Source organism: Cariama cristata, unplaced genomic scaffold, assembly GCF_000690535.1.
Source record: "Cariama cristata isolate BGI_N322 unplaced genomic scaffold, ASM69053v1 scaffold13060, whole genome shotgun sequence".
Classification (NCBI taxonomy): Eukaryota; Metazoa; Chordata; class Aves; order Cariamiformes; family Cariamidae; genus Cariama; species Cariama cristata.
The window spans coordinates 8,067-26,867 of NW_009594158.1; the positions used below are offsets into that span (position 1 = coordinate 8,067).

At 35.5% G+C, this 18,801-nt stretch overlaps 1 protein-coding gene across 1 annotated transcript; it reads left to right on the plus strand.

Annotated features, from left to right (window-relative positions):
• Positions 1 to 1,547: 1,547 nt before the first annotated feature.
• Positions 1,548 to 17,860, plus strand: USP53 (ubiquitin specific peptidase 53; the record flags this gene model as incomplete). The annotated part of the gene is made up of 14 exons (XM_009696978.1): positions 1,548 to 1,691; positions 3,911 to 4,003; positions 6,819 to 6,953; positions 8,567 to 8,680; positions 8,767 to 8,849; positions 9,167 to 9,272; positions 10,086 to 10,232; positions 10,754 to 10,903; positions 11,398 to 11,569; positions 12,557 to 12,706; positions 13,906 to 14,049; positions 14,291 to 15,023; positions 16,637 to 16,678; positions 17,787 to 17,860. Coding segments are annotated over exons 1-14 (2,287 nt in total), but the record flags the coding sequence as incomplete, so codon positions are not given.
• Between the last annotated feature and the right edge of the window lie 941 nt (positions 17,861 to 18,801).

The window sequence follows — 18,801 nt, forward strand, 5'->3', positions numbered from 1 at the left end:
AATTGTAGTGAGAAGGCTGCAAGTTTTCAAGTATACTAATACGTCTTTAGTATCGCACGTGCTTGTAAAATCTAAGGTGAATATCTTGGTTGTAATGTGAGGCCCAGATTTCACCTTTTTTATTTTTTTGTTTTTGTCTTTCCCAAATATGCAGCCTTAATTGCTTTGGTTTATTTAAGTTTGTTCTGTTCTGTGCCATTATTTCAAGTGTTTATGTGGATGATGCAGTAATGCCAAACTGATTGAATAATCTTGTTGTGAGATGATTGTTACATGGGCTTCTACATGTGCCTGTGGTGATGTTCTGGATGATGAGTCCTTTAACCTTAAATACATACCCTCAACAACGAGGGAAACAACTCCTGTTGTTGGAATTTGAAAATCTTGGAATTGGTTACTGGGACAGCTACCGGAATGTTCTTGCTCTGCTATTAGCTATGTTTTTTTCTGAATGCTTTAAGAATGCGACTAGGTTAATGACATATTTATGTAGTGTTTACTAGGTAGTACAAAATTTTGAAAGCTGAGTACTAGCTGAGAATCCATCTATAACATCTTAGTAATCTTAAGACATAGAAATACCTATCTGTTCATGTGATTTGCTGGGATATTGAAATCAAAACCATCTTGGACTTTCAAGTGTTGAATAAAATTATGTATTTCTTGGTAAGCTTTTTATTAGACTTGGAGGTTCAAAGTTAGTCTAACTCGTGTTATATGGTCTCTTTATAAGTTGTTGCCTATTGTTAGCAGAACTTTTACAGTAATTTTATGGTGGTCTTTAGAGGTGTATAATAAATTAGAAGATAATTGATTACAACAGATAAAATAATTTAGGTTTTGTGCCTTAAAAACAACTTTTTAGGTAGCAATTGTTTCTCTTCCTGTTCCCTGGTTATTACATCTGCCTTTAGATAAGAGGTTGTTTGGCCGTGATCTATTTTCTGATTTAGAAGGTCTTTAATATTTTGGAAAATTCTAATTTTATATTTTCTGGTTTTTTTCCCATTTCAGATTTACGGGAAAGAGAATGAAATAAACATGCAGTCTTCTAAACTGGATTGTATTTCACGGGTCACAGTTAAAAGTAAAAAGTTGGAACGAAATGAGAGAAGAACAGGAGTATAACGCCTGTCAAGAACTTTCCATTTTTGTGATATATATAAACTTGCAATATAATACGGCTAATGATTTATAGTAATACTTTATTGATATCCCTGGAAGAAGTCAGTTACTGTGCATCTTGCGTAATAAGAACTTTTCTTCTAAAAACTTTTAACATGTTTTAACGTTAACTGGACAGCCTTTTTTTTTTTAACGTCTGAGAGTTCTATGGCTGTATTTTAACTGAGGGACTGATCCTTATACATGGCTCATAGCTGCTCATGGAAAATGGACTTAAACCCATGAATCTTTACTATTGCACGGAGTTGAATGGAATGCCATGACTTCAGAGCAATTCTCCTAGAACCATCTTCTTTGCCTTGCACCCATCATATCCTTAAATATTTAAGCATAAATATTGCAATTGTAAAGTCTAAAAAATAATGGCATGGGTGAAATTCTTAAGAAAACCTGGGGGTAACCTTGGAAAAGTTTATCAGCCTGGAAGTATACTATCCTTGGCCCCTACAAAAGGCTTATTAAATGAACCAGGGCAAAACAGCTGCTTTCTTAATAGTGCTGTTCAGGTAAGAAAAAACTTGGATTTATTAAACAGTTCTGGTTTTGTAGTAGCTTAAATGATTGTAGTAAAAAAATAGGGAAAGTGTTCTCTTGGCAGTGCTGGTTTTACCATTTATATTGCAGTCCATGTATTCTACAGAAAAATATAGCAGTTTTTTTACAGAAAAGTACAGCATGTAAACAAAAAAAGTGACCATCGTAGGAAAAAAGACAACTGTGTGGAAGTAATTTTATTTAGCATTTCATTTTAAGGAATTGATTGAGAATATTAAATATTTAAATTCGCAAAAAATGACAGCATGTTATTTTCTTCGCATGCATTAAGGATATGGGAAAAACTTTCCATTTATTTGTATTTGGAAACTTATGACTCATAACTTTAAAACTTGCGGCTTGAATTTTAAAACTAATGTTTCTGTCAAACAGCAGTTTTATTGGCAACATTTACAAGACAGTTTTTAATGTGAGGCAAGCAGTACTACTGCTTGTATTGACTAGAACACTATTAAAATACCATTTTCTCAGAATTAGCATATGAATCTGTGGTACTGGGGCATATCAGAAGCAGCACATGTAGTTGAAAGCCTTGATTCTAATCTTAGGAAAGATCTGTGGAATTAGGGTAGGAGATACCAAAGAAATAGGACTTTGATTTCTTGTCACTGTTTATATGCATACCTGTTACTGACCAACTTCTTGCATGTGTTTACCTACACACAGTTCTGTTTGTACATGAGCTGTAATTAAAAAAAATGTTGGCTCTTTAGCTCTCTCAAGTATCGTTTAGTAGTACAGTGACATTACCATGATAAAAAAATCGAGCTTTTACAAGCCTACTTATGACAGGGAGTATGGGGATCTACTTAATTCTGTGACAGAGCAGTGCTAGCCTTTCCACATTGTCTGCAAGTCAGTATACCAGGCACAGTTTAGTTTATACTGTAATCTTCTTAAATCTAGAAATTAACAACAACAAATACCTCTTAAAGTCTTAAAAATTGTATAGATTTAAACATAAGAGATATGAGAGATGTATCTATGTGGTGTGTATGGTATCTAAACATGTTTAACATAAAAATGTACAATAGATTTAGTGGAATGAGTTTGCTGTTTTACATTCAATGGGAACAGCGTGACCTATATTCTCTTGCAGTTTTGCTATTTTCCCTTAGGGTGCCCTAAAATTAAACCCTAAGTCATTTTTAGTTATAGTTTCAGACAATCCTACTGCTTCACAACTTACTGCTGTTTATCAGATGGTGACTGGTGACTACCTTTTTACAAGGAGGAATATGTTCCTTTCTTTTCTTGTAACCTCTGTTCAACCTTCAGAATTGAGGTTTGGACATTCATTTTCAAGGCATCCTAATTAATTTTTGCTTTTATATTTATAGATAGGATTTTTTTTTGCTCCCCTGGATTTGCAGCTGTTGTGTTACTGTGCCTCTTGAGAACTCATTTTTATTTATTTTGTTAATGGGCAATTTTCTGAACTATTGTACTGATTGTGTACCTAAGACATTATATACTGAAAGCAGTGTAGCGTGGTCAAGCTGACACTACCTTTGTATAGGGTAGTTACATGAATAAAAGGTAGAACATACCTGATTAAGCACCGGGATTCTTTTGCTCTGTGAAAAAAAACAAATTATTTCAGCAATCATTTTAGTAAGAGACCATAAGAATGTAGTATAGACTTAACCCAAAATGATGCTTGTATTTTACCTAGCAACTCAGTTTCCGTGTTTCCATGTTTGGTGGTTTGGGTTTTTTTGTTTTGTTTTTTTTTTTTTTTTTTTAATTTGGTGGTTTTTTTTTTGTAAAGAGGGAGAGGGACAGAGAAAGAGAAATGAGGTAAACACCATAACCACCTTCCTCTTATGTAAAGCCATAAGAAGACTGTTACAGTCTCTGTACACAGTTTAGCCTGCTGCTTGTTTCCGTAAGAGTACTTCAGCTCTTTTTCCACACAAAGTATGTTGTTTGCCATTGTTTCAAAAAGTTTAAAAAGGAGATCTAAATTTTATGAGTGGTGAATGCAAACCCTCTACTTCCACCACAGTTGACCAAAGTAATGGAAAAGGACCATAATTCTTGTAGCAATGTTAGTGCTCAAGTTGTACATGTTATGTCAAATTTTAAAAAAAATTAATTTTTTTATATGTTGCTGTGTTAAATGTAGAAACTTCAGAACTCATGACTTTTTTTCTGTGAAACTTTATAGGTATTATGGCAACTTGACATATTTCGACGAAGTTTAAGAGGTTTAACTGGACATGTGTGTCAGGGAGATGCGTGCATATTTTGTGCTTTAAAGGTAAATAAGATTTTTGGAAGAATGATCTTTTTAAATGAGGGAAAAATAACTTAAGTTTTCCTAATTTATATCCCTATCATATATATATATATGGGTGACTCTAAGTCATTCTTGTGTAAAGAAACAATTTAGATTTAAGGACATTTGTAACAGGTGTTTGTGACAAATATTTTCTTGTGTTTAATGAAGAAATTTTACAGTACACAAATTTTACAGTCTCCTTAAATGTAAAACTTTTCCTCACTTATTTGAAAATTTCTAGCGCGTGTCTTGGAGATTTTTTCTTCTGTTTGCATAGGCTTTTGTTCTTTCCTATAGTGTTTGAATACAGTTCTTTTACAATAACTGTATTACTGTCTGGTAAGGTCTCAAGATTCTTTTTTTTTACTCGGTAGTTGATGGTAATGGTGGAGAACTTAATTCTTCAGTTTGTAAGTAATGAAAGGCAGGTAGTGGTATTGGAAAACTGATGAAAACTAGTAACTTTTTAGTGTTTGAAAGTAAGTCAGATCTGCATACCTGAACTAGTGCGTAAAACTTGCACTTCAAACAGTTTTGTAACTCATCTGAAGTCTGTAAGCAAATGTGGATAAAAATCCCAATGAAAAAATATGTAGGGGGATTTTTTTTTTTTAGTAGTATGCAGTTTCTACTCTTGCTGCAATTTGCCAATAAGGACACTTTTGGGATTCTAATGTGCGACTGTAGAATGTGTAGTCAGATACAGTAGTAGATGTAGTGGTATACGGAACTGGGAATCCCTCATCTGGAGGGAACTGAAATGAAGAGAGATTGAAGGGTGACAGTTGCTGCAATGTATGTGTTTCTTTCAAGTATCTGTTCTTGAGAGATTGATGAATCCCATGATGAATTTTCTTGTGTGATTTATCTAAATGGCTTACTGTACATGAATATTTTGCATTGCCTGAACTGTCATGTCTCCCTATTTTGGTACTTTCTCAAGAATGCTGATAAGAAGCGATATTGCTGCCTGTTCTGAAATTGGTTAGAATGGAATTAGTTATTGTTTTAGCAGTGTAGTTGTGATCTTTGTAACTCCATGGCTGGTAGCCTAGGTACTGAGCTCAAAACATTGTGGTTGACTCATTTGGAAGTATCTGTCCTCAGTCATTACATACCCTACTGGTTTTGCTTTCTTGGCTCTTTAGAGATACTGTTGGAGTGATTCTGTTTATTCTGAGTTCAGAACCTGGGGCATTTTGATTTTTATGCAGTATATATGCTGGATGAGGATGCATTTGAGTAACTTGTTTGTGACTTGGGTTGTTTTTTGGGGGTTTGGTTTTTTTGGTAGTCTTGGGCTATTTTAACCATTCTTACTTGTTCACCAATAAAGAAGGTTATTTTATCTATATCAACCTCTCCTATAAACTAAAAGCATAGCCAATAAATTCTAGTTTACTTCAGTTCAACCCATTAGCTTTTGCTGGTGTTCTGAGAGTTAAATATGCTCTCTTCTTCTCTGGATAACACTGGGATGGGACGTTGAGTATGCAGGCCACTGAAATGAGCGTACGTATCTGCATAACTGCCTATCTGTACTTCTTGTTTTTAGCTGGACATGTAAGGCTCTGTTGCATACCAAAAATGACCCAACAACCAAAATGAGAAGTGATAAATGTTTTCAAAGCAGAGTTAACTCGTATTACCAGATCTGTTAAAAACTGAATTTTGAATGTTTACGTTGAGGTATTGACTGTAATTTTTATCAGTAGTGCATGCTTTTTGTTACGAGAGGGAAGTTTAAATATTTGACAGACACCCTGGAATGCATAATGGTTAAAGCGCTACTTTCTGTCAGCACTGAAACTTTGATTATCTGTTGTATCTTTACCTTCTGTCCAACAGATTTTTTTAACCATAGGAGGCCTATGTGAAGAATGTATATCCTTATTTATATTTTGCATAACTTCTCCTGATTTGCTTTGTCTTTATTCTCTTCATTTTTTTGTAAAGTTTGACTTAAATCTTGACAGTGGAATACACCCTTTAATATCCGCAAATGTTTTCTCATTCGTTTAATAGCTTTTACCTTTCAGTTCTTTCAGAATCAACCTCCTTTACTTGCTAGATGTTGAGGTTGCTTGCATATGTATCTCTGCCAAAAAGGAAAGTAGTAGCCAACTATCTCTTCTGGGAAATGAATTAAAAATCAAGTGCAATTTATTCTCATGTTCTGGAAGTGCAGATTGACCTATTCTCTTGTATTGTGTACACTGGTTCAGCAAAAACAGGGAGCTGATTTAATAGCGAGGATTATCAGCATTCTGTCCGATTTATGTGGTTTTTTGCATATCCATAATTTTAATAAAGATATATTCCTATCTGAAGTAGTAATGTAAATGTTACATTATTTAATGAATAATGGGTGTTACGCTAACCTGAGTGGTATTACATTATGCCCTAAGAAATATGCACCATGTGTAAAGATGAGATACATATGCCTGAGCCATTCGCTGTTCCACTGGCCAAATGAAAAAAGCTGTATGATGACAGACCAGGGCTTGTGTTGGAAGCTAAAGTCAATCAGTTGCACTTTTATGTACTTCTGTGTTGTTTTTCTACTGCATCAAAGTTCAGTTAGGTAGCATAACTACTTATAAAGGAACGAGTAACAGAGCAGGGAACCCAAGTAACTTTTAAGAGAAAACAGCAATTTCTAAAGTTGCATAGATTTATAAACATTTTATGTATTTGCTGTTTAGGCATGCTGCATAAGAACTGACGTATTTGTGTAGAACCACAGAATCTAGTCAAGTGACTAATGAAGCTAAGTAATCGTATTTCTTCCTAGGCAATATTTTCACAATTTCAACACAGTCGAGAAAAAGCACTCCCATCAGATAATATGAGACATGCCCTAGCAGAAAGTTTTAAAGATGAACAGCGTTTCCAGCTTGGATTCATGGATGATGCAGCAGAATGCTTTGTGAGTATTCTTCATGGTAGTTGAGTAGAATGACGTTAGTTTTGTGGATGCCAAGTGGCCTGTTGTTTTGGCAGCTCCAGGCTCACAGGTGGGATACAAGTGGCATAATACTACTGACCTTCTTTATGCCAGTTTAGGGGAACAGAGACGTGGAGTAAGTGCCTGGTAATGTGGGATGGAGTAATTTTGCATTTGCTCCATACTTTCTTCCTTAACTCTGTAGCTCAGACAGAGGGATATGTGAAACATCATTACTACAGGAGGTTGGTGAGGATGATGAACTCTCAATCGCTCCTGAAAGTTTTTGGATGGAGAGAAGGGTTTTCTTCTCCAGAGAAGAGGCACCTGTGGATTTGAATATATAGTCTGTTCCTCCAAGTATTCTCTCATCAGCTGCTGAAATATGTTCCATTACAACTACCCAGCTCATTACTGAAGTCTTCTGCAGAAGAGATTTCCATTTTCTTATCCAGGAGTGAACGAATACTTGAAGATCTTGACTCTTGCTGCAATTACTTTCTGCTTTTATGAAGTGTCTCATTGAAAAACACTAGCCATTACTGTGGCCATAAAAGATGACTCAAGACTGCATAGAACACTGCTAAAGAAGCCTTGCTAAGAAGTCTTGTATTAGACACTGAAAATTGTTCATCTAAAAAAAAAAAAAAAAAAATTAAAAAAAAAAATCGGTATTAATCCTCAGACATAGATTTGAGGGACAGAAAATATAGTTGCTGCTTTGATTACTTTCAGCTTTGGACATCCTTTGGAAGTATCCACAAATGAGCGCCTACCTGTCAGATGCATTTTCACATACATAAGAAAATCCAGTGGTGTACTCCTGAAAGTGGTTGGTTGAGATCTGGCAGTTAGGTTAATGGATAGCGATCATGGAAGAGAATCTCTCATTAGTGCTCCATCTAATCAAAATGCATTTGGACCCCTGAAATAATCAGCTGTCTGAATGATCTACCTGAATAGATTCACTTCTTATTGCCTCTGGTGTTTGTGGCAAAAGAGGAAAAAATTGCCATGCTGATTCAGGGGCCAAACTGATGACAATCGTAGTACCCTTTTTTTCTTTTTCTCTTCCTTTCTTTTAAGGTTAAAAAGTGAGACTTGGGATAGGATCAAGCATGTGCTATATGTGAGCTTTTTCCGTACTTCTGTCAACGGTACTTGTGTTGGTGCATGTGCTAAATGTGATCAGATGATCAGATTGATATGCAGAGAACAACATAAGTGTGAAGAACTGAAACAGAGGCCTAGTCCAAAGAATATTTCAGTCATTGTATGTAATGACATTAATATCATGTCTTACTGTAAGGACAGCTTGTTAAATTTTTCTGGACGATTCAGTTCCTTCACAGGAGAATGCACTCTGGAAGAACAGTTGGGTAACTGTTATCTAATGCTGCTTTGTTAATGTTTGGAAACCTGGACAAGAAGAGAACTCCCATCCACTGGGTTGTGAATAGGGCCAGAATTAAATACACATTAAACTTGGAAGTGGACTATTTGGAGCCAAGGGGAGTAGTTGGAGTATTAAACTGTAATGTTACTCATATATTTTGATTTCATCAGTTCTGTTTATATTTACATTATCATTGTAGGAAAATATCCTTGAGAGGATTCACTTTCACCTAGTGCCAAACAGTGAAACAGATATGTGCACTTCAAAATCCTGTATTTCCCATCAGAAGTTTGCTATGACACTGTATGAACAGGTCAGACCTTTATTTGATTGCTTTAACCAATGATTTGTTTCCACTGTCCTGAGTAAATAAAAACAAAAGTGTTTTTATTTTTGTAGTGTGTATGTCGCAGTTGTGGAGCATCATCAGACCCACTGCCTTTTACGGAATTTGTGCGTTATATTTCTACCACAGCCCTGTGGTAAGAGCTTTCATTCTTGTATCTCATTTTCCTATATATGCCTTTCCAATAATAAGCAAAGCATGCCAGTGAAATGCTGCAAGTGTTAAAAATGAATGTTACTCCTTTGTGAAAGCATTTTTGAGATGCTATCGAAAAGTAACATTTGGATTTCAAAAGCAAGGCGTAGAGAGAGCTTGACAAAAAGTATGTATTGCTACTCTTTTACCTCTGTATTTTTTCTTTCTAGTCATAAGATATAGTTAATTGAGAGTTGACTGAAATCTGTTAACTCTTAGGAAGGGAGATCCACAGTTCTTTCCATTTATTTTTCACAGTAATGAAGTAGAAAGAATGATGGAGAGACATGAACGTCTCAAGCCAGAAATGTTTGCAGAATTGCTGCAGGCAGCAAATACTACTGATGACTACAGAAAGTGTCCTGTAAGTAAATGAAGATGTTGCATTACTTTAAGATACAAGGCAGAACTTTTTAGAATATTAAATCAGGCTAAAGTATTCCACTAAAAGCAGGATTATCTGTGGCCACTTCAGTGCAGTCCAACTTAGGGTAAAAAAGCCCTTAAGTTTTATATTTTATTGCTCCAGTTATAGATAAACATGGTATTCTAGGTGCAAGTGGCTTGTTTAGAAAGTCAAGTTATTAGGTCCGTGGTTTATTCTTCACTTCACGATCAACATAGAGCTAGGTGGTTTTGATTGGTTGGAACAGGTGTATCTTCTGAGGGAAGCTGCTTTAGGCCATGTACACCGACAGCTTGACAACATTGTCTTCTATTGGAATAATTTTGTGCTTCTATTGACAAAAATAGTCTCTTTTAGCTTGTTCTACTTAATTCTTCTCTTCCTTAAATGGTTCTGTGTAAATACTGTTAATTTAGTAGCCACAGAAAAGTACACAAAAACATATTGACCTAAGCTTAAATGATGAAATGGAGAGGGGAACAAAAGAGAAATTGTGATGATGACTTGGATGTTTTCAGAGATTTCTGTTTTAAGGTGGTGATTGGAGTTTAGCTCTAGTTTAGCTGTAGTCTTCATTAGAGTGTTTTTATGATAAATAATTTTATCCTTACAATTGTTAGAAACAAACATCATAATTAAATTTGAGAATTAGAAGAAGTTGCAGAATTTTTTTTTTTTTTAACTATTTCTTCTCTAGTAACTCAACTTTGGACTTCCATTTTTTAAACATCTTTGTTTTCTCTTCCATCACTTTTTTTTTCTTTTTTCTAGAGTAATTGTGGTCAGAAAATAAAAATTCGTCGAGTTCTTATGAATTGTCCTGAGATTGTCACAATTGGTTTAGTCTGGGATTCAGAACACTCTGACCTGACAGAAGAGGTTATGCGGAATCTGGCAACACAACTTTATCTTCCTGGGGTATCAGACCTAAAGCTTAACTATTTGCTTTTTCTAGAATTTAATTTTACATGTATTTTATGTATATGCAAATATATACAAAATACAATTATATATACACATACTTATTTTTCAGAAAGCACAATTTAACTTCAAAGTTTATGTCTACTTTTACCATTCTCTATAATGTGCTGTTTGATGTAGTTTCTGTGAGAGGGATAAGTCCCATCGGAAGTATTGGTCTTGTGCCAAAGTACAAAGATGAATGTAGGTGAATTCCTAGTTGAAAATCTGGGAATATTACGTTCAGTTTGAAATGTGTGGAATTATTCCGGAGCATCATTGTTTTACCCTTTCAACTGTGCCAAAAAAAAGTGTTAAAATAGACCTGAGAAGTGCAAAAATTAGTATTTATGCTCATGAAAAATTGTATAATGCAACAGGATATTTAATACCAATTGCCTTGGTGAAATGTCAGTAGTAAGTCTGGAAATTAAGGCTAAATGTTTTACACATTTTAAAATAGATAACCATTTTTACAGCTGTTCTATAGGGTTACAGATGAAAACGCCAAAAATAGTGAACTTTTTCTTGTGGGAATGATTTGCTACACAAGCCGACATTACTGTGCCTTTGCCTTTCACACCAAGAGTTGCAAATGGGTGCTGTTTGATGATGCTAATGTAAAAGAGGTAAATACTGTTCTTACTACTACCACATTTAGTGATCTTAACTTTTCTAGAATGCATTCTTCTGACACCAAACTTGAAACAAGTCAAACAAATGCCCTCATTAAAATAAACCTTTAGTTTTGTAGGTCAGTTTTCACAAATGAATTTTAGAATTGACTTCTACTTTACAGTTCTGCCTTCCAAATGAGGAGTGTTCCTGAATGTTAATGCACTTGTCTACTGTTAAATTTGTACTTAGTGTGATGAAAAAGAAGACAATTACTGGCAACTATATTCATAATGTTGATGTTCTGATTGTTAGCCCATGTAGTACAGGTTCTAGCTTCTTGCTGCAATTTACATAAAACTCATGTGCCAAAATGTTGAATCTTAATTCACCTTTGGAATTAGGCATTTGGTACCTGTTACTTAATAAATTATTCTTTTGATAATTGAGTGCAATGCTGTTGATAAAGTTTTGGGGTTTTGTTTTGGTTTTCTGTGTTTTTTCTTAGATTGGAACAAAATGGAAAGATGTGGTCTCCAGGTGCATTCGATGTCACTTTCAGCCATTGTTGCTATTTTACGCTAACCCAGATGGTACAGCTGTATCTCCAGAAGATGCTCCAAAGCAGATTATTCACTGGTCTCAATGTAAAGCAGCAGGAGGAAATGGGGAAGTCTTGGGTAATGATATATTTTATTTTCTTTAATAACAGTATCAACTATATTTCTGAAATGGGGGTTATAGCGGAGAAAGTAATGGATTAGCTGCTTTATTCTTAAATACTTTTATCAATAATTATCTAAAGGACCTCAAAAGAAAATAGGTTGGTGTATATATTCAATATTAGAACTGTTGGGTTTGTGTCTGTTAAGGGAATACAATTTGAGACTCATAGATAATGGGGAAAAAAGATCTTTCTATTGTAGACTAACTATTTTACACATAACTTCAGTAATTTCAGAAGAAAATTGTAGTGTATTTGTATATGCGGATGTTCTTATGTGTGTATTGATACATTTAAAATACCTTTGAAAATGCTATAAAAAGATACTTTAAGTAAAGCTTCATACAAATACGGAGATATATTTGAGGACTGTATATTGTATATGTGTGTGTACACACACACAGAGGACAATTCAGAACTTTGGGAAAAATCCGAAGGAGCTGCAGGAAACTTCCTTTCTCAGAGGTTCGTGTAGCATAGGCCTCAATATGTAAGAATTCAGCCTTTTGGTTCTGTAGTTCCCACTGCTGTTGTGGTTTTTTTTGGTAGTTGGTTGGTTTGGGTTTTCTTTTGTGGTGTGTTTTTTTTTTTTTTTAATATTAAACATAACATACAAGTAAAATAAAAGGCCAATTGAATTTGACATGTTCCTCTTCACATAATGAATAGCAATAGGACATAGATGGCTTCAGGGAAGAAAGACTTGAGGACCCTATTGCACTACAGTCTACCACTATAAATACGGCAGTGTGTAAAATACTACAGAACCTTACTGCCTAGCCTATTGAAATGTGGTGTGGTTTTTTTGGTGAGGTTTTTCTTTTGTGTTTGTGTTTTTTCTTTTAATCCACAGTTTAAAAGTTTTCTTATTTTTTAATTTAGATACTGGAAACTCTAAATTAGGAAGCCTTTCATTTCTTAAGATAGATATGTTGTTTGATAGGATTTGAAAAGCATTCTGCTCCTAAATCAGACCACATGAAAGAGAATGGAATTGGAGACCCCACTAACCAAAGGAGTAATAAAAAATTTCAACCAGATAATTCGGCGTTCAGTAGAAGCCATGTTCAAGCCAGTGGTGGTAAAGGTCCAGGTAAGTATTCTGCACCCTTAACTCCCACCCCTGAAAAAAACCCAGACTTGTCCTATGAAATACTTTAGTTGATAGCATTTCAGGTATGTGCTAACCTCTGGACTAGAACAATTTCTAAAGAATGAATTCTATCATTGACTTGAATGGATCTTTGAAAAACAGCTAATGTTTTAAGTAATGTCTGCCATGGAATGTTAACTTTTCTGGAGAAGTGTAAATGCAAAATTTTATTTTGTTATTCGTGCATGGCAGTGGCTCTTGAGGCCTTGATCCACTTCTCAAACATCATCATGCCTTCCAATCGTATTGTTGGTTAAAAGGCACATTAGAAACTTGAAGCTGATTGATCTTTTGGAGCACGTGGTATGGCTCTGCGGATCACTGGCTATTTGAAGAACATCGTTCCCCAACAGTATTGTGATATGCAGCATCATTTGTAGTCCTCTATATTAATGGACGTTATCTTATGTTTGAAAAGAATAGAAGTTGTCTTGCCTGTTCAAAAATCCATTCTATCTGTACATTAGGCTTCCAAGCAAATCAAGCTGTAAGAAGTCATATGAGGTAGTGACTTCTGCATTACTTTGTCAGGGTTTTTGATCTGAACTCCTCATACTTCTCAGGCAGAGAGATGCTGCCTTCTCTTGAGATGTGTTTCTCCTCCATCTTTATTGTTGAATTCCTAGACCTTTTAAAACTGAGACTGCTCAGCTCGATAACTCTTTTTTTGATGGAGTGGTGACTCAAAAATGGTCAGTATTTACCTTTGCAGAAATAGAAGGACTTGTTTTTATAAACGGTGACTCCAATGTTTTATTAAAAGTAAACCTTCACATTTAGACAAGATTAAACTTGGATTCATTTTTTCAGTATAATTAATCAAATTTAGTGTAAATAGTATATACTTTGAAAATGGCTTGAGCATTCAGTTTTATTAAGTAAGAAGTGTTTGTAAGACATGCATGCCATAATGCTGCTTTGGTGTTACTTTCATTAGCTCCATTTAGTGGACTCTTTGGAAATACCTTTACATTTTTATCTACACTATACATCTCACTTTCTTAATCTGTGTTACGTAATTCATTAATCTTTCAGTTTTTAAAATCAATATTACTTAATGTTTATGGTACATAAATATATTTGTGTGTTTGATGAATGACTTTTTAGTAATGATATTTGACGAAAGGTATTTTTTGCAGCTAAGTTAGGTTACAGCGATCAAAAGGACAGGCTAAAAGACATATCAAGAGAGTGTGCTCAGAAAGCTGCTGATATGAAGAGCTTCTCATCGTTACGAAAAGATGCAGACAGAGGACCAAGAAAAGAGTCTGGGAGACAAAGAGGTACGTTTTAAAAATATGACCAGAGAATCGGTGGGTAAAATAGCTTTTAGCATCAATACTAGCTGTGCAATTTTTTTTCTCCTTTTAAGAGAACACGTTGAAAGATCAGAGTTTCCCAGTTTTCAGTATTCTGAAATATGTACTGAATTTGTGGAGATAATGTAAGAAACAGAAGTACTGTAACAATATCTGTTAAATATTAATGAGAACTTTAATGGTGCTTTTTTCTTATTCTTAGAAGATTTGTTTGGGGAAGATCGTTCCAATGTTAAGTCAGGGTCTCCTCCAGTTGGAAATGGACTTAGACACTGTGCTGATCAGCGCATATACAGCAGCCAGGGAAGCGGCTCCTTTAAACATGACAATGCACCTCACCAAGCAAAGCTTTCTGTACAGGTGCTTGGATCAAATAAAACAGAAGCTTTTCCTGCTGGGGAGAAACCAATGATCAGGACCCGGACTGATGGTGTCACTGGCTACGATACAGACACCAGTCAAGACTCTAGGGACAAAGGAAGTGTCAGCAGCAGCAGAAGCAGAAATAAAGGTTGGAAACCTATGCGAGAGACGCTGAACGTAGACAGCATTTTCAGCGAGACTGAGAAAAAACAGCATAGCCCAAAGCATAAGGCAAATCTGAACAGTAAATCTAAGCATGAAAAGGAGCGAAGCTTTAACCATTGGCCAAAAGAGAACCAAATTCAGAAAGGTTTAATGACTATATATGAAGATGAAACAAAACATGATACAGGAAGTCGAAGTTCACTGGATTCAGAGGGAAAAGGGAATGCTGAAAAAAGCAAAGGATTTACAGAGAGAAAAATCTATGGTGATAACTGGCAAATTCAGAGGACGGAATCTGGATATGAAAGCAGCGATCATATCAGCAATGGATCTGCAAATCCAGACTCACCTGTTATTGAAGGAGTCAATCCAGCAGATGTCAAGAGTATTAAAGAAAGTGCTTCCTGCAGGTAATGCTAATGCTCCCAGGATAAGTTATTCTAATGTTTGTGTGTTTGGGGGAAAAAAAAATAAATGAAGGAAACATGGTTGGAACTTTATACACTTGAGGTCAGGTATATTGAAAGCTAGCAGAGTATCTAGAAATAAGGGTGTGGTCAACGAAGTGTTAAGTTTACCTTCACTGTGAGGCTGCAACACTCATCCTGTGTGGAAGGCGCTGAGCCACATTATTATGGCGCTGAGCCAGAACTGCTAAGCCCTGCTGAGGGGCAGGGTGTGTTAATTTGAATTGCTACTGTTCTTTAGTTAGGAGTTTTTTTAGACTGTGGGTAACTTGCCATCTGTAATAGAGTACAAGTGTCTATATAAATCATACCTATACGGGTTGTACAGGCAGGCCCCTAACCAAGAGATGGGCATGGCAGTAGGTGCACCTTGTATACTGGTTGTAGTCATTGTTCTGAAATTCAGTTTTCTAGAACACCGCAGGTATGTATTGATCACTTGATAAGTGTTTGACCTGCTTGAAAGAAATCTTTCCTGAAAGGTGTAAAATTACTAAAACTGGTCAAAACATAGTTAGTAAGTTTAATAAAATTTGTCTACTAATTGATATGTGCTAGTAACAGGTGTGTGGCCAAGGGAGGTTGTGGAGTCTCTGTCCATGGAGATACTCATAACCCAATTGGACATGGTCCTGGGCAGCCTGCTGTAGTTGACGCTGCTTGTGCAAGGGGGGTTGGACTAGATGATCTCAAGAGGTCCCTTCCAACTTAAATGATAATGTGGTGCTGTGAAATACAAAGTTTTCAACCTTCCACGTGCGGTTTTCTGTACTGTGTGTCTTAAACTGTATGTGGAACATAGTTCCTGCTGGAAGCCATACACTCTTCTCTTGAATCTTGTTTATCTCCATAAAATGGAAGAGCACAGTTGTGAGATCAAGCCTAGTCACAACGATTGCTAGATTTGAGCAAATTTTTGGACGTATATTTTCATGAAAAGTTACTTTGTGGGGGAAGAGAATAGCAAATACCAGGAAATGAAAAGGCTCTGACATAAATATGTGTACAGCTATGCCAAGCCATGTTTATATCGTCAGTGTTTATAGTTGCCTCAGACAGTGATTTCTACAGTCATAACCATGCCTCACTTTTAAACGTGTTCAGGAGGTAACGGGATGCCCAAATGCTGCATGTGTCTTATAAGAAAGAATATGATAAATTTAAAACAACTTAGTTCATCAAGAATCTGCTTACACTGTTGTTTAAATACTTGTCAAATAAAGAAAAAAAACTCCCATACTTTATCAAGATACAAATGACTTCTTGGGACTTTCGGAAGGATTTTGTATGACTGGTAATTAGTATTGACTGGCAATACCCACTAGTCCTTATAACTGTTCAGACTTTGTCTCAGAAAAACAAAAAAATACAAATGAATTAAATGGAAGTTCTTTTAAAAGGTAGAAAAAAAATTACTTAGTGTTTTGTTAGGTCCAATCTTCCTGTTTCTTTCAGTTATTTTTCTTGTTTACTGTCCTTTTAATAATAAGCCTTTTTTTTTTTAATTGAAAAAAATGCCACTGTGTATATTCTTCCATGCCTTACTCTTGGAGAAGGAAGGAATTGGCAGGGTGTTTGTCAGCTCCCTACCTGGATTGGTAAGGCATGCTTTTTGCTTAACTAAACCAGCAAGATTTATGAAATCTGCTGATTTTTTTTTTTTTTCCTCCTCTTCTTGGGTTTGCTGCTGTAATCTTCCAGTTTGAGAAAAAGTTTTTTAAATGAAAATCCCTATGAATGAAAGACCAAGTGGCAATCACAACTTAGAAGAATGTTGTCCCAACAAAGTATCAATGAATAGCAAAATGTCAAACTAGGAAAATGGACAAGACAAAATGTTAGCTAACAGGTTGCATGCACTTCAGATACTGATACTGATGAGATTTTTCCATTTTTAGCTGCTGTGTGTTTAACTTCAAATATTCGAGGTGTAAACTGTTAACACTGAAAAATGATACTGATGATACATTTGAAACCATATATACCACATGGGTAATATGGTTTTGCTGCACTAAAGTGGCAATTTTAGGTAAAACCTACAAATAAATTGAATTAGGTGACCAGTGGTATCTGTTCCATTTGAAAATCACTACAAAAACCCAAATATTCAAAACTGTTGTGATTTCTTGGTGATCTCTGTTAATAAGCACTTTTTGAAATTTTTATTAAATTCTTTAGTTTACAATGAGAAAAATTGCAGTTGGTAGTTCTTTCTCACAGGTGACACATCATTTTTCTATTGTTGGTAACTTTGGGAACCAGTTGTGTTTATTAAGCAGCCTGATGTGATATTAAGATCAAGAAAATTTGATTTTTGTGCTGCATATTAGGCATCCTGCTGTTGTACTCTAGAGTAAAGCTGGGATGAGTGGGCATCCAGTCTCCAGAACAAACTGGGAACAGCAGCCTCACAAACTATGGTTTTTGTTGGTCCATATTAAAGGATTCAGGTCATCCTAAACTTCACTGCATCAGCACAGCCTGTCATGTGTAGGAGCAGTGTTAAAAGTATTAAAGGGCCACCCCTACTATCTTATGTATCTTCTATAAAGTGTGTGTGTGTTAGTGAAAAATGTGACAGCAATGATAACAAGGGTCAGTTTCACATAGGCAAAGTTTTTACGCTCGTATGCACTCAAGGCAATAAGGTTTGTGATCATATATCAGTAGTTTAAGCTTCAAATTACATGGATGCTTCTTTTTCAGCGAACAGAATTTGTCAACCAAAAAAGCTGAAAATGTGTTACATTCAGTATCCCAGCAGAACAGAAACTTTTATGGTAAGAACTTTAATTTGTATAAAGAATAAGAAGTTTTCTAAAAATAATTTGAATGTACCAAAATTTTAATACTAACTTACTAATACCGTGAAAGAGATGGACAGATTTCTGATTAGCCTTTTGTATTTTATAATTCTACTGCATAAGTTAATGTCATGATATTTCATAAAATTGAAAAATGTATATACAATTTATCATTGCTTTTTTTTTTTACAAGCCATAACCAGATATTTCAGAGTTAGCCAATTTGTGTATCAGGTTGGCTGTATTTAGGTGGATTACAAGGAAATCGATATGGAATTTGTGGCTGTTTCAGCCATGATGTTAGGTGGATTTTTGAATATACTTTTTTTTCAGTAGAGAGTTTTCTTGCTGACTCCATCATAGCCTGTGTACTCTGACTTTTTAAAATGGCAAAGGAAATATGCTTTGTGTTTTGTGTGGTTTGGTTTTTTTTTTCCCTCCACAACGAATTCCAAATTTTGTTCTTGTTCAGGTTTTTAACCTTTTCAGTGAATTAGACTGATGGATAAAGATGGAATGTGTTCATATCCCTTCTTGGTACAGTTTGATCAAAATGTGGTGGAGCAGCAGGTTGATCACTGTATCAGTTGTTTTAGAGGCATTTAAAGTTCCACAAAGCAACTTCATTTATTCAGTTTCTTGGATTTCTTGTAGAGCAAATTTACAGTGTAAATGGATTCCAAGCTATCTGCCGTGATATATCAGTTCCTGAATAGAGGGGTTGGGTTTTTTCAGTGCTCCACCATCATGTGAAGAAAATTGTGTTATGGAAGTAGCAGCAGCAGCAGTTCCCTGCTGCTGCGCTCTGCCAGGAGTATGCAGGGTGGGAGTTTACCTGTTCTTGGCATCTCCTTTCAGACAGCAGTGGCAGTGCTCAGCTGTGTGCAGAGTCATGTCAAAGCATGACATGCTTCCCA